General features: G+C 34.3%; 1 protein-coding gene across 1 annotated transcript in view; it reads right to left on the bottom strand.

Annotated features, from left to right (window-relative positions):
• mtmr4 (myotubularin related protein 4) overlaps positions 1-12646 on the bottom strand; it is a 57207-nt gene that overhangs the window by 15099 nt on the left and 29462 nt on the right. Inside the window, exons 5-8 of the mRNA XM_016248309.1 lie at positions 9942-10108; positions 5777-5873; positions 3158-3271; positions 2896-3077 (exon numbers count right to left, since the gene is read on the bottom strand). Coding sequence (XP_016103795.1) covers positions 2896-3077; positions 3158-3271; positions 5777-5873; positions 9942-10108 — 560 coding nt within the window. The remainder of the gene's footprint in view (positions 1-2895; positions 3078-3157; positions 3272-5776; positions 5874-9941; positions 10109-12646) is intronic.

Genomic DNA, 12646 nt, shown 5'->3' with positions numbered 1-12646 from the left:
AAATTAATGGGGGCTTGGTGTCATTAAAATGAACAAAAAAACCCCCCAAATTTAAGATAAGGGGGCAAAACAGAGGGCATTGCATCACTTGCTCAGCAATGGATGCTCTGCAGTGAATGGGTGCCGTCAGAATGAGAGTCCAAACAGCTGATAAAAACATCACAATAATCCACACCACTCCAGTCCATCAGTTAATGACTTGAGAAGAGAAAAGCTCAAATAAATCCATCATGAAGTCGTTTTTAACTAAAACACGAGTTCATAATCCATAATAACGCTTCCTCCAGTAGAAAAGTGCATCTGCTGTTGTCTCTCACATCAAAATCCAGCCACATATGTGTTTAGAGCTGTTTAAACGCTGCTTGATCTGTGCAGATTTCTCTCCTGATTCACACCAGAACACTTTTTCACTGGAGGAAGCGTTATTATGGACTCGTGTTTTAGTAAAAAACGTCTTAATGCTGGATTTGTTTCAGCTTTTGTCTTCTCCAGATGTTGACTGATGGACTGGAGTGCTGTGGATTATTGTGATGTTTTTATCAGACTCTCATTCTGACGGCACCCATTCACTGCAGAGCATCCACTGCTGAGACACTGATGCAGTGCTACATTTCTCCAGATCTGATGAAGAAACAAACTCATCCTAATCTTGGATGGCCTGAGAGGCCTAGGAATTTGACATTAAAGACAACACAGATTCATTTAATAAGGTATATATAAACAGATATTAACAAAAGTGAAGTGAACCGCTCATCTGGCGCAGCTCCAATCGTGATCTAATTATGATATTATGATGCTCTGCGGCGTCTTGAATCGTGACTTCTTCACAATACCAGCCCTTCGGCATACTGCGGAAACCAGTATCAGTGCGCCAGAGAGGAGGCGGAGGATGAGATGAGCGACACAACAGAGTCAGACTCGTTTTAATGCGCCGCAAGAGCAGTTATAATTCTTCAGTCTGTCCCGCTGGAAAATCAATGCGGAGAAACTTCTGGCATCACGACCATGACAGCCAATTCACTTTAAGCCATTAAGATTTTACAGAGGCCGGCCAAAACCGAGCGCAAGAGTTAAAGATGAGTCTCGACTCAGCAAAAACAGACACGCCTGCATTCAGTGGAACACGTTTGATTAATAGGAGTGATTGCATTAAGTAATGAAACGCAGGATAAATGATTATTGGATCAGAACAGAACCATCCTGCTCTGAATGATTTAATTAACTGTGTTTTTCACAGAAGATAAGTGAGGTTTATTCATCCAAAACTCTACTGTGAGTCAAAATACAAAGATTACATACAATAAATATATTAATTTATTAACCAAATTTAATTTTCAGTTATGGTTTTGGCTTCCAATGGTTCCACGAAAATAATCGTGATTACTTTGATGCATTACATTCGCAATGATACTCTCGTTTTGTCTTGTGTTACAAATCAAGCATTAAAATGTATTTATATATTATTAATAATTTTTTTTTTTCATTTTGACTGAATACTTTGGAAATGAACTCTGGAAGGTAAAATATAATAATGGAATTTTTTAATAATGAAACTGTGTGTTAAATGGTTCCAACTGAGGAACCATTGCAATTAGTTAATGCAATGCATTTTTTCAATTGGTGAATTAGTTCATATTAAAAAAAATAATAATAATAATTAAACAACAAAAATAACTATTTATAATGCAATGCAAGCACTGTTAATGCAATGCATTTATTTTCAATTAGTGAATTAGTTCCTAATAAAAATCAACAAAAATAATTATATATAGATCATTACCGCAAAATAAAATTTCTTACACCGTGAAATAAGATTATGGTCATATTGTTCACCCCTACTTCCAATGAAAAACATACAACTACAAAAAGCAACAAAAATTCAGAAGAAAAATCCAGATTATTTTTTATTTGACTAAAAAGCAAAAATTCATTCATATTAAACCATAAATCCAGAAAAGTTAAATCACACAAAACAGAATTTCTGAAAAAATAAAGCCCATCTATTAAGGTCCTCCTATTGTACAACATTTAATAAATTATAAAAATTTCATGAATTCAATTTATTAGACATGCTTTTTGATTATTAAAATGTAATGAAACCATTCTAACAGAATCCAGAAAAATTCAAACAAAATGCAGAATTTGGGGAAAATAAAACAGAATCAGGGGGGGAACTGATTTCATAGGGCCTTAAAAATGTTGTTTTTGTTAAACTTTTTATAAATTACTGCTAAATTGTATAAAATGCATGATTTCAAATCATTAGGCATGCTTTTTGATAACTAAAATTTAATTCAACCATTAAAATGGCATTAAAACATAATCCAGAAAGATAAAAAAAAAAAAAAAACTGAATTTGGGGAAAAATAAAACTCAATTTGATAAATAAAATTTAATCTAACGATTAATTAAGAATGTTTAATAAATTGCTAAATTGTATAAGCTTCATGAATAACATTTTTGATAACTAAAATTTAATTTAACCATTAAATAAAATGGAAATAAAATGGAAATGTGGAAAAAATTTTAATGGAATAAACAGAATTTGAAAAAAACCTAAAAATTATTTTCTTTTGGTATTTTAATATTTTTGTTATGATTTCAACTAATAAGACATGCTTTTTGATAACTAAAATTTAGTCTAAAATTTAAAATTATTTTTATTATTATTTTTGTTAAATGTTTAATAACTTAAAATGAAAAATAGAATGAAAATATAAATGTGGAAAAACTGAATCCAGAAAAAACTGATTTCATAGGGCCCTAAACATGTTTTCACTATCAAATAATGAGACGTCTAGCTACAAAAGTCATAGAGGGCTTTTGCATTGAATGTATTTCAGACTATAAAATATCAAAAGCACTTTCAAGTCCTCGGTCTGAGTTTTGTCTTACCGAAGTCACTGTCAGAAGAGTCCGGTCCGTCTCCTCTGGTCCTGCAGGCCCGCGGCCCGGCGTCCAGCTGGCAGGCCTTCGCTATAGACGTCACCAGATACTCGTCCTCGGTGTTCCTCCAGCCCCACCAGCTGATCTCCGGCTGACTGCAGCGGGCGATGACCGCCCCGTTACGCTGGTGCCTGACGGGACACACCGCAGACATCATCAGTCACTGTCAGCTGTGCAGGAGGCCAGGAGACAGATGAGCTGCTTCTCTCACCTGTACACCACCACAGGAATCCTCTTCCAGGACCTGAAGGAGGCCACGCTCTCCAGCTCCTTATCTGTGATCCAGACGGGCACCAGCAGTTTTTGTGGGTAACTCGAACACAACCTACAACGACAAGAGTTAGACGCTGAAACTCACAGACATAAACACAACTAGCATTGACGTTGAATTTGTTTATTAATTAATATTATTTAACACCATATCAGCAGCAAAGGGTCTTGCCATTGCAAAACATACTAGGAAGTAATATATAACAATATAATAACATCATAATATCACAATACCAATAAATATATTATATTCAGCAATTTAACAATATTCCAACAACAAATATATTAATAAATACAGCAATATCATGAGTTACTTCAGTTTGATATTTGATATATTTAGACAGATTTAAAAATATGCCTTTATACACAAATAAATTAAAATGTAAATATTAATATCAATATTTATTTATTACCATATTAGCATATATATATAAAACACACATACAACATGTAAATAATATAAATATATAAATAAAACAATATATTAAAATTTAGTTTGAAATAAAATATCATCATCATATACTAGTAATTGTTCACTTTTTAATAAACACAGATATTAAGATAAAAACATTGATAATTTTCTGTAGTTTCTTTGAAACAATGTGTATTGTGAAAAAAAAAAAACTCGACTAATGTATTTCCAAATGAAATTAAAACAATGTCATGTAGCTTCCAAATATTTTCAAGTAAACACTGCTTATATTTCTAATTGTTAAAGTGAGTTATTTTCTTTATTTCTTGTCATTATTGTTGTTTGAATAATATTAACATCATAACAGGCGCACAAATCCCATGTGTAATAATGTTTACAAACCATATATAATTAATTAAGTTGCTTAAACAATTAGAAACAAAACGGCATCATGTATGTATAGTTTAATACAAAGGACCGAAAACCAATCACAAAGAGTACTTTTTCCATTTAAAAACACCAGATGCAGTGGGATGGGGAAAAACTGCCATAAAGTCTCGAGACATGTTTTTTTAAAAGTTGAACTTGCATAAATTTTCCATAGCTTTCTAAACATGTGGCTCTTTTGTGCGAGATGCGAGTGCAACGGTGATAGATGTCCCTCTAGAAAATGCGATAAATATGCGTTCTGAGTGAACGGCTTGGTTTCAGTTTTGACATAAACAACATCATCTTCGCATTGATTTTCTCTTTTCCCGCAATATTTTGAATGAACTACGTAGCAGCGCTGCATCTAGTGAGTTCAGCTGGATAAGCCAAGAAAAACATTAAAATGCAACGACACTTACATCGTCGTCACATCTCGTGCGCCGCTGATAAGGCTGCCTCCTTAACGCACACCTAAAATTCAAATGCAACGTTTTTGCATTCGAATATGGATTTTTATTTAAATTCGACGAATATTTGAAATTCTAATTTTTTTTGACAGCCCTACTACACCTACAGCAAAACACTGTCTGGTTATGTTATGAAGATTTGAAATAGTCAAGTTAAGTCACATTTATTTATTTAGCACTTTACACAAAACAAAGCAGCTTCACAGCAATAAACATGACCATGAACAATTATTCAGCCATAAAGCAGCGAATCAAATTTAAGTTTTGCCTTTGATTTCGGCTTTCAACGTTTAAGAAAACATGATATTGGAGATAAAATGATTACTGTGCCAAATGTAGTCGGCTATTAGTTGAATATTATACTGTTAGACAGACTTACAAGAAAAACTTAAAGCATTATTATTTCATTCATATCTTGCTGTCTGTTTTATTTGTCCTATTGTTTGAAATTTTCTTTGTTTAGTTGTGTTCAATAATTGTTTACATTAGTTAACCTAGTATTAGTTTCGAAAATTGGTATCAAGAATAGTGAAATCTCACTGGTACCTAAAACCTTATTTCCAGTGAAATATATTTTATATATATTTGATATTGTATAAGAATTATATCTGATATTATATAAGAATTTGGCCACATCACCCACTCCTAATCGTGCTAAATAATGGCGATTACAATATTTGCCAAATTAACCTTTGTGATTATGATTTTTGCCATAATCGAGCAGCCATAGACTTTATTTCATTTTTGTCCGTTTTATTTGTCATATTGTTAGTAATTTTCTTTGTTTACTCGTCTTCAGTAATTGTTTGAGGCTTTTTTTACTTGCATTAATTTACCAAGTATATTAGTTTTGAAACTGGTATCCATAATTGTGAAATTTCACTGTTATCTAAAACCTTATTTCCAGTAAAATATATTTTATATTTATTTGATATTGTATAAGAATTATATTTGGTACTGCATAACAACTTAGTCATATCACCCACTCCTAATAGTGATTACAATATTGACCAAAAGAACCATGATTACGATGTTTTCCATAAGCAGCCCTACACAATATTCAGCTCAATTTAGTTCAATGTTAATTCAACAACAGAATCAATGTTGCAAAGTCCATCAATAGTAAGTAAAATACTAATAGTAAAAGAAATATTGATTTCTGGCTCTCGAGTCGCTGTTCAACAGGTTTCAGTATATTAGTGAAATCAATTTAAGCCGGATTCAGTCCATTATCATCACGCTTCAATCTTACTTGTAGTTGCTGTTGATATCAGACACTCTCCAGGCGTTCTGCATGTCGAATCCCATCCGCTTCACCTCCACCTCCAACCGGTGCCGCACGTGATCACCTGAGAGACACAAACACAGTGGCTTCGGATCAGTCTGCAGTTCTGGAGAACAAAGTATCTGAAAATTATGCGGTTAACCCTATGAAGCCTACTGTACTGTAATTGATATGCACATTTATGATCAGCATGATCAAAAAAACCTGTCGCACTCAGTCTACTCCATGCCTTCTGTCGTCTGATTGATAGTTTAGAGTTTTTTAGTGTAATTGTACAAATGTCCACCTTCGGCTGGTGCTTCTTGTGTCTTTCTGCTGTCAAATCTTTATTGATTTTTATCAAGTAAGCGTCAGAATAACTGCAGTAATATTTCCAGATGAACACTTACTGGACTGAAGCAGCTCAGCTTTACTTGATTCTCCATCAATCATGTTTTAGAGTCTCAAATCTGATCCTCAGGATCTTTTGAGGAGCGTTTGTTTCCAGAAGCTTTACTTTCACTGTTCCTCAGCGGAGGAATGATCTTCACAAGCCTCCAGAACATCTCACATCTTCTGAGGAGCCTTTATTTCTCTCAATATATATATATATATATATATATATATATATCTCAATCAGCACTGGATTGCATTGTATTATATGTTTGGATCATTTCAATCTCATCTTACTAAGACATATTATTGGAGATATAGAGCGACGACTGGAAAGGTGAGCATTTTATGTCAGTATCTGCTGTACTGTTATAAAGATCTCATTGCTCAATATATATATATATATATATATATATATATATCTCAATCAGCACTGGATTGCATTGTATTATATGTTTGGATCATTTCAATCTCATCGAAATTGGGCTTTTATGGAGGAACGAAAGAGCACCGCTGGAAAGGTGGCGGAATGGGACGCAATAATATTTTTATCTCGATTACTGTATTTTCATAATCATTGGAGGCAGAAATCGAAATCGAAACTGAATTTCGATTAATTGCACAGCCCTAATATTTTGTAATAGTGGCGTTGTTTTATTTTTGTACTATCAAATCAAATATTTTGAGGAGATACTGCCTCCCTTGCCTACTCGGAGGAAACGCCCCTGACTTTTATAAAGATCTCATTGATTTACATTACAAGCATCAGAATTTCATAAATATCAGCATCTGCAGCCAATTCATATTTTTGCTCCGTTTGAGTCTCTGATAGGCATGGGCCGGTATGAGATTTCGACAGTATGATAACCTTAAGCAAAAATATCACGGCTTCGCGGTATTGTCGTTACCGCTCTAAAATGTGTTCTTTTTAAAATTAAAAAAAATGTTTTCTGCTGAACACAATATATTTTGTTTTTGAGCAACATACAGAATATTAGGAACAGTAGAATTTGTTTATTTTTCTACGATTTGTTTCTTAAAAAGAAGAAAAATAAAGACTGACTTCTTTATTTAACCTAAATCTGTAATTACAGTCATTTAATTTTAGTTATATAATTCATATACATATCATTTCATATAATTTAGTTATATAATTTCATATACACAATTTGATTTAATAATAACCCAATTTGAAGCAAAAACAATGTTCTGACTAGCTTTGTGAAATTATACTACATGCCTGAACGAAGCAAACAGCAGAAGCTCTGAATGAGATGCAGACTCACTTTCTGTCAGCAGGAGGCGCTCATGAAACAGCAGATACAGTGTTTCCTTGGTTACCGCCGTAAACAATGCAGCAATGCGCTGAAACACTGCTTTAATATGAACTATACAGAGACGAGATTAAAAGAAAATACCATGTAAACTTTTCGGAAGACAGTCAGTTCTCCTCAGAAACACATTCATATAAACCCCCAAAGCAATATTGAGGATTTTCTTCCAATAGTTCGTGCATCATGAACAGTGAGTGATCTGCCTGCTACAATATGTTTCTCTGTGCGTTCGTCTTCAACGTGTCTGGCCTGTGTTAACGGGAGTTTACAGACTTCATATTTTCACATAAATTACATTTTTGAAAACGATTGAATTGCAACGCAGTTTGTGCAAGTTCAGAACAGAGACGAGCTGCTTGCAATAAGACAAAAAACGTCCGGTTGCCGATCGCGTAAGTTCCAGGGGCAGCTCCTTAAGTTCGGCCGTCATACACACACGTGACTGACCGCTCGCTCGGACCCACAGGAGGAGGGTCGTGTTATGGTGCGTTCACACCAAACGCAAATTTAATGATTCGGGCGAGTAGATTACATACAAAGTCAATGCAAAGACGCGAATAGAGGCGAAGTTGTATTTAATTAGCATGGCTACAGAGATGCTGCTATCAATAATACAAATAATAGTAATATCAGTGTATATATACAGTAGTAAAATGTAACACACATTAATACAGGATCCTAACGTTATTCATCCTCCTCTGGATGGTGCCCAGACACGTCGGCGTTTGGCTTTCCATTGTATTTGGGACTTTTTGACAACAGGTATTGTAGTTATCTCTAGCATGGTTGATCGCGCTGTTTTTATTCGCGCGAGTGACACGAAAAACATGCCACGAGTAATCTAGAGCGAGTGGCGCGATGCGCATATTCGCTTCGCGTCTGGTGTGAACGCACCATTACTCTCTACACTGCACTCAACCTGAGGGATTCCTACACTTTCAGTCTTTGAGGAGACATGAAAAACAGCGCATACCGCAGGAACGGTATAACGGAAAATATTAGCAGTTTTGAAACAGTGACATTTTCAAATCGCGGTATACCTTGAAACCGGTAATCGGCCCATGCCTAGTCTCTGAATAAAAATTAGCTGTTTTTTCCTCCATATTCTCACTCTATCAAGACTGTATGAGCCATAAAAGCCTGATGATCAAATATGATGCTCATGTGTGTGTGTGTACCTGGTCTGCACAGGTGCAGGTGCTGCTCTTCATCGTCCGTGTTTCCTCCTAAACACCAGGCGTGATACGCCAGCGCAAACAGCTCCTCCAGACGGGCCGGATGTGCTATGGCTCTGTTCAAGCGCTTCAGCCACTCCTCACACTGCTTGAACGTTGAGAAATGACACCTGACGCAGGAAACATTCACATTCATGCATTTAGCAGATGCCAAAAAAACAACAGTGATTCCAACGGATTCAGCAAAAGCACAATGAAAACAGAAACAATTATATTTTACAATAAGCTCTAACAGCTTAAGCATCAACTAATGTTAACTAACAACAAGGCATCTTTTTTTCATAGTTCATGTTGTTCACAGTGCATTAACTAATGTTAACAGAACCACTTTTGATTTTAATTACATCTTAGTAAATGTAAAATACGCATTTGTAATTTCCACAATGTCGCACCGATGTGAGATTTAAACAAGCAACATCAGGCATCAAAACAACAATGTACAGTAGAAAAGATTCAGGACGTCTGAAACCTGGTGCAGAAATATCAGTGTTTGAATTGAATTAAATAATCCTATTATGATTAGTGGTAGACCGATATATCGATATTTTCAAATATCGGCATTGGCCGATACGTTTTTCTGTTTGGCCGATGCGTTAGAGGCGGGACTTTTATTTTGACGACGCTCACATTCACCGTCGTCGTTAACAGTTCTGTCTAATACGGATAGAAGTCTGTCTAATAATCAGATAGAACTGTTAAACAAAGGAATTAAAATGTATACAAAAAATATTATAACGATTGCTTTTGTATTATTAATAATAGAAAGGCAAACATTATAATACTTTCTCGTTTGATGTCAGCATTCAGCAAATATGCATTAACATCATTTAAACAAATCTTTGAATGCTAATGAACATTTAATTTCACAAACTTTGCAAACTTCGAATCCAGTTGTGAGATCTTGTAAAGTGTACATGTGACCTGCATGCGTGTTCTCTGCGTGGCTTTCGTTCCGTGCAAATTGAAAGATTTAAACATTAAGTTTGTGATTTCAAATTATGCTGGGCTTCATGCATTTGCCCACTGTCATATTCATGTCATTTTCACTGTGTGCTGTATGCCGGTAATCGGCCCATGCCTAGTCTCTGAATAAAAATTAGCTGTTTTTTCCTCCATATTCTCACTCTATCAAGACTGTATGAGCCATAAAAGCCTGATGATCAAATATGATGCTCATGTGTGTGTGTGTACCTGGTCTGCACAGGTGCAGGTGCTGCTCTTCATCGTCCGTGTTTCCTCCTAAACACCAGGCGTGATACGCCAGCGCAAACAGCTCCTCCAGACGGGCCGGATGTGCTATGGCTCTGTTCAAGCGCTTCAGCCACTCCTCACACTGCTTGAACGTTGAGAAATGACACCTGACGCAGGAAACATTCACATTCATGCATTTAGCAGATGCCAAAAAAACAACAGTGATTCCAACGGATTCAGCAAAAGCACAATGAAAACAGAAACAATTATATTTTACAATAAGCTCTAACAGCTTAAGCATCAACTAATGTTAACTAACAACAAGGCATCTTTTTTTCATAGTTCATGTTGTTCACAGTGCATTAACTAATGTTAACAGAACCACTTTTGATTTTAATTACATCTTAGTAAATGTAAAATACGCATTTGTAATTTCCACAATGTCGCACCGATGTGAGATTTAAACAAGCAACATCAGGCATCAAAACAACAATGTACAGTAGAAAAGATTCAGGACGTCTGAAACCTGGTGCAGAAATATCAGTGTTTGAATTGAATTAAATAATCCTATTATGATTAGTGGTAGACCGATATATCGCCAAGGCCAATATATCGGCAGATATTTGTCATTTTTCAAATATCGGCATTGGCCGATACGTTTTTCTGTTTGGCCGATGCGTTAGAGGCGGGACTTTTATTTTGACGACGCTCACATTCACCGTCGTCGTTAACAGTTCTGTCTAATACGGATAGAAGTCTGTCTAATAATCAGATAGAACTGTTAAACAAAGGAATTAAAATGTATACAAAAAATATTATAACGATTGCTTTTGTATTATTAATAATAGAAAGGCAAACATTATAATACTTTCTCGTTTGATGTCAGCATTCAGCAAATATGCATTAACATCATTTAAACAAATCTTTGAATGCTAATGAACATTTAATTTCACAAACTTTGCAAACTTCGAATCCAGTTGTGAGATCTTGTAAAGTGTACATGTGACCTGCATGCGTGTTCTCTGCGTGGCTTTCGTTCCGTGCAAATTGAAAGATTTAAACATTAAGTTTGTGATTTCAAATTATGCTGGGCTTCATGCATTTGCCCACTGTCATATTCATATCATTTTCACTGTGTGCTGTATGTAAAATGAGTGTTACCTTGGCTTTATTTGAGAGAAAAAAAAAAAAAAGTATTCCCAATCCTTTTTAATTATATTTTAATTAAACATTTATTTGTGGAAAATACTTTGTCATCTAAAGTATAAGTACGTTTTATTTTACAAATTTGTTTTTTAATCCATTTTCAAATTTCAAATTTCTTAAATATTAAAATAATAAAAATGATATCGGCTTTATATCGGCCACCCTGCTTTCCAAGATATCGGCATCGGCTGTCAAAAAAAAAAAAACAATATCGGTCGACCACTAGTTATGATCTTTGCACAATATCAGATTAATCAGATCGATATTGATCATTTGAGTCATAATATCAGCTAATACCAACACGTTTACTAATACACTTTGAATCTCAAACTTGATACAAATGCAAAAGTTATTAAACACATATATAATATATTATTATCTAAAAGTAATTAAAACCTATTATAAATTATATGTACTAAAAAATGTATATTAAAAAAGGTATTATTAATCTCAATTTCAGAGTTCTCAAAAGTTAAAATAAAAATGTCTAATTAAAATGCATTCATTTTATTTTCTAAAAAGTCCAAATATGATTTAAATAATAAAAATAATAGGTATAATAACTAAAATCCCAATTTAGTTACAAGGATAATTTAAGAGGATGCAGTTTTTAATCAGTGAGTTTGAGATGATAAAAATGTGAAATTGAATTAAAACAAATGATCTAAAAGTAATTAAAACATAAAATACATTATATATACACACACACTAAAAATGTAATATTAAAGTAGGTATAACAATATATATAATGTATTGTATGTATATATATAGGGCGAATTCCAAAAGGCTTTTTTGCGCCTTTGAATGGCACTTCGGGAAGGGGACGCCATTTGTAGGGATGTTCCAAATGAAAGCGAACAACTGAATCCCTTTCACGAAGTGCCCTTCCAGAAGTCCGTTAGTGAAGGGAACATGCGATGGTCACTTCACGGAAGTGATTTCCGTTTGTGATCATGTGACCTTCAGTTAGGAGATCTTGCGACGCATTTTAAAGCAAAGTTGTGGTAGATTTCGACACAAACGTAAGTAGAACAGGCTAATTAAATTTGTCTTTATTTTAAAGTAATACAAAATATTTTTCGTCAGAAATATTATTTAAGATGGTAGTGTAAGCAAGTTTAGTTTGAAAAAGCTTAATAGTAAATAAGACAGACAATATTTGAATAAAATTATAATAATGAGAAGAAATATATACAGTGGGGAAAAAAAGTATTTAGTCAGCCACCAATTGTGCAAGTTCTCCCACTTAAAAAGATGAGAGAGGCCTGTAATTTTCATCATAGGTATACCTCAACTATGAGAGACAAAATGAGAAGAAAAAATCAGAAAATCACATTGTAGGATTTTTAAAGAATTAATTGGTAAATTCCTCGGTAAAATAAGTATTTGGTCACCTACAAACAAGCAAGATTTCTGGCTCTCACAGACCTGTAACAACTTCTTTAAGAGGCTCCTCTGTCCTCCACACGTTACCTGTATTAATGGTATCTGTTTGAACT

Source organism: Sinocyclocheilus grahami, unplaced genomic scaffold, assembly GCF_001515645.1.
Source record: "Sinocyclocheilus grahami isolate Dianchi unplaced genomic scaffold, SAMN03320097.WGS_v1.1 scaffold875.1, whole genome shotgun sequence".
Lineage (NCBI taxonomy): Eukaryota > Metazoa > Chordata > Actinopteri > Cypriniformes > Cyprinidae > Sinocyclocheilus > Sinocyclocheilus grahami.
The sequence above is the reverse complement of the archived record's forward strand: the minus strand, read 5'-3'. Positions and strand labels throughout refer to the sequence as shown.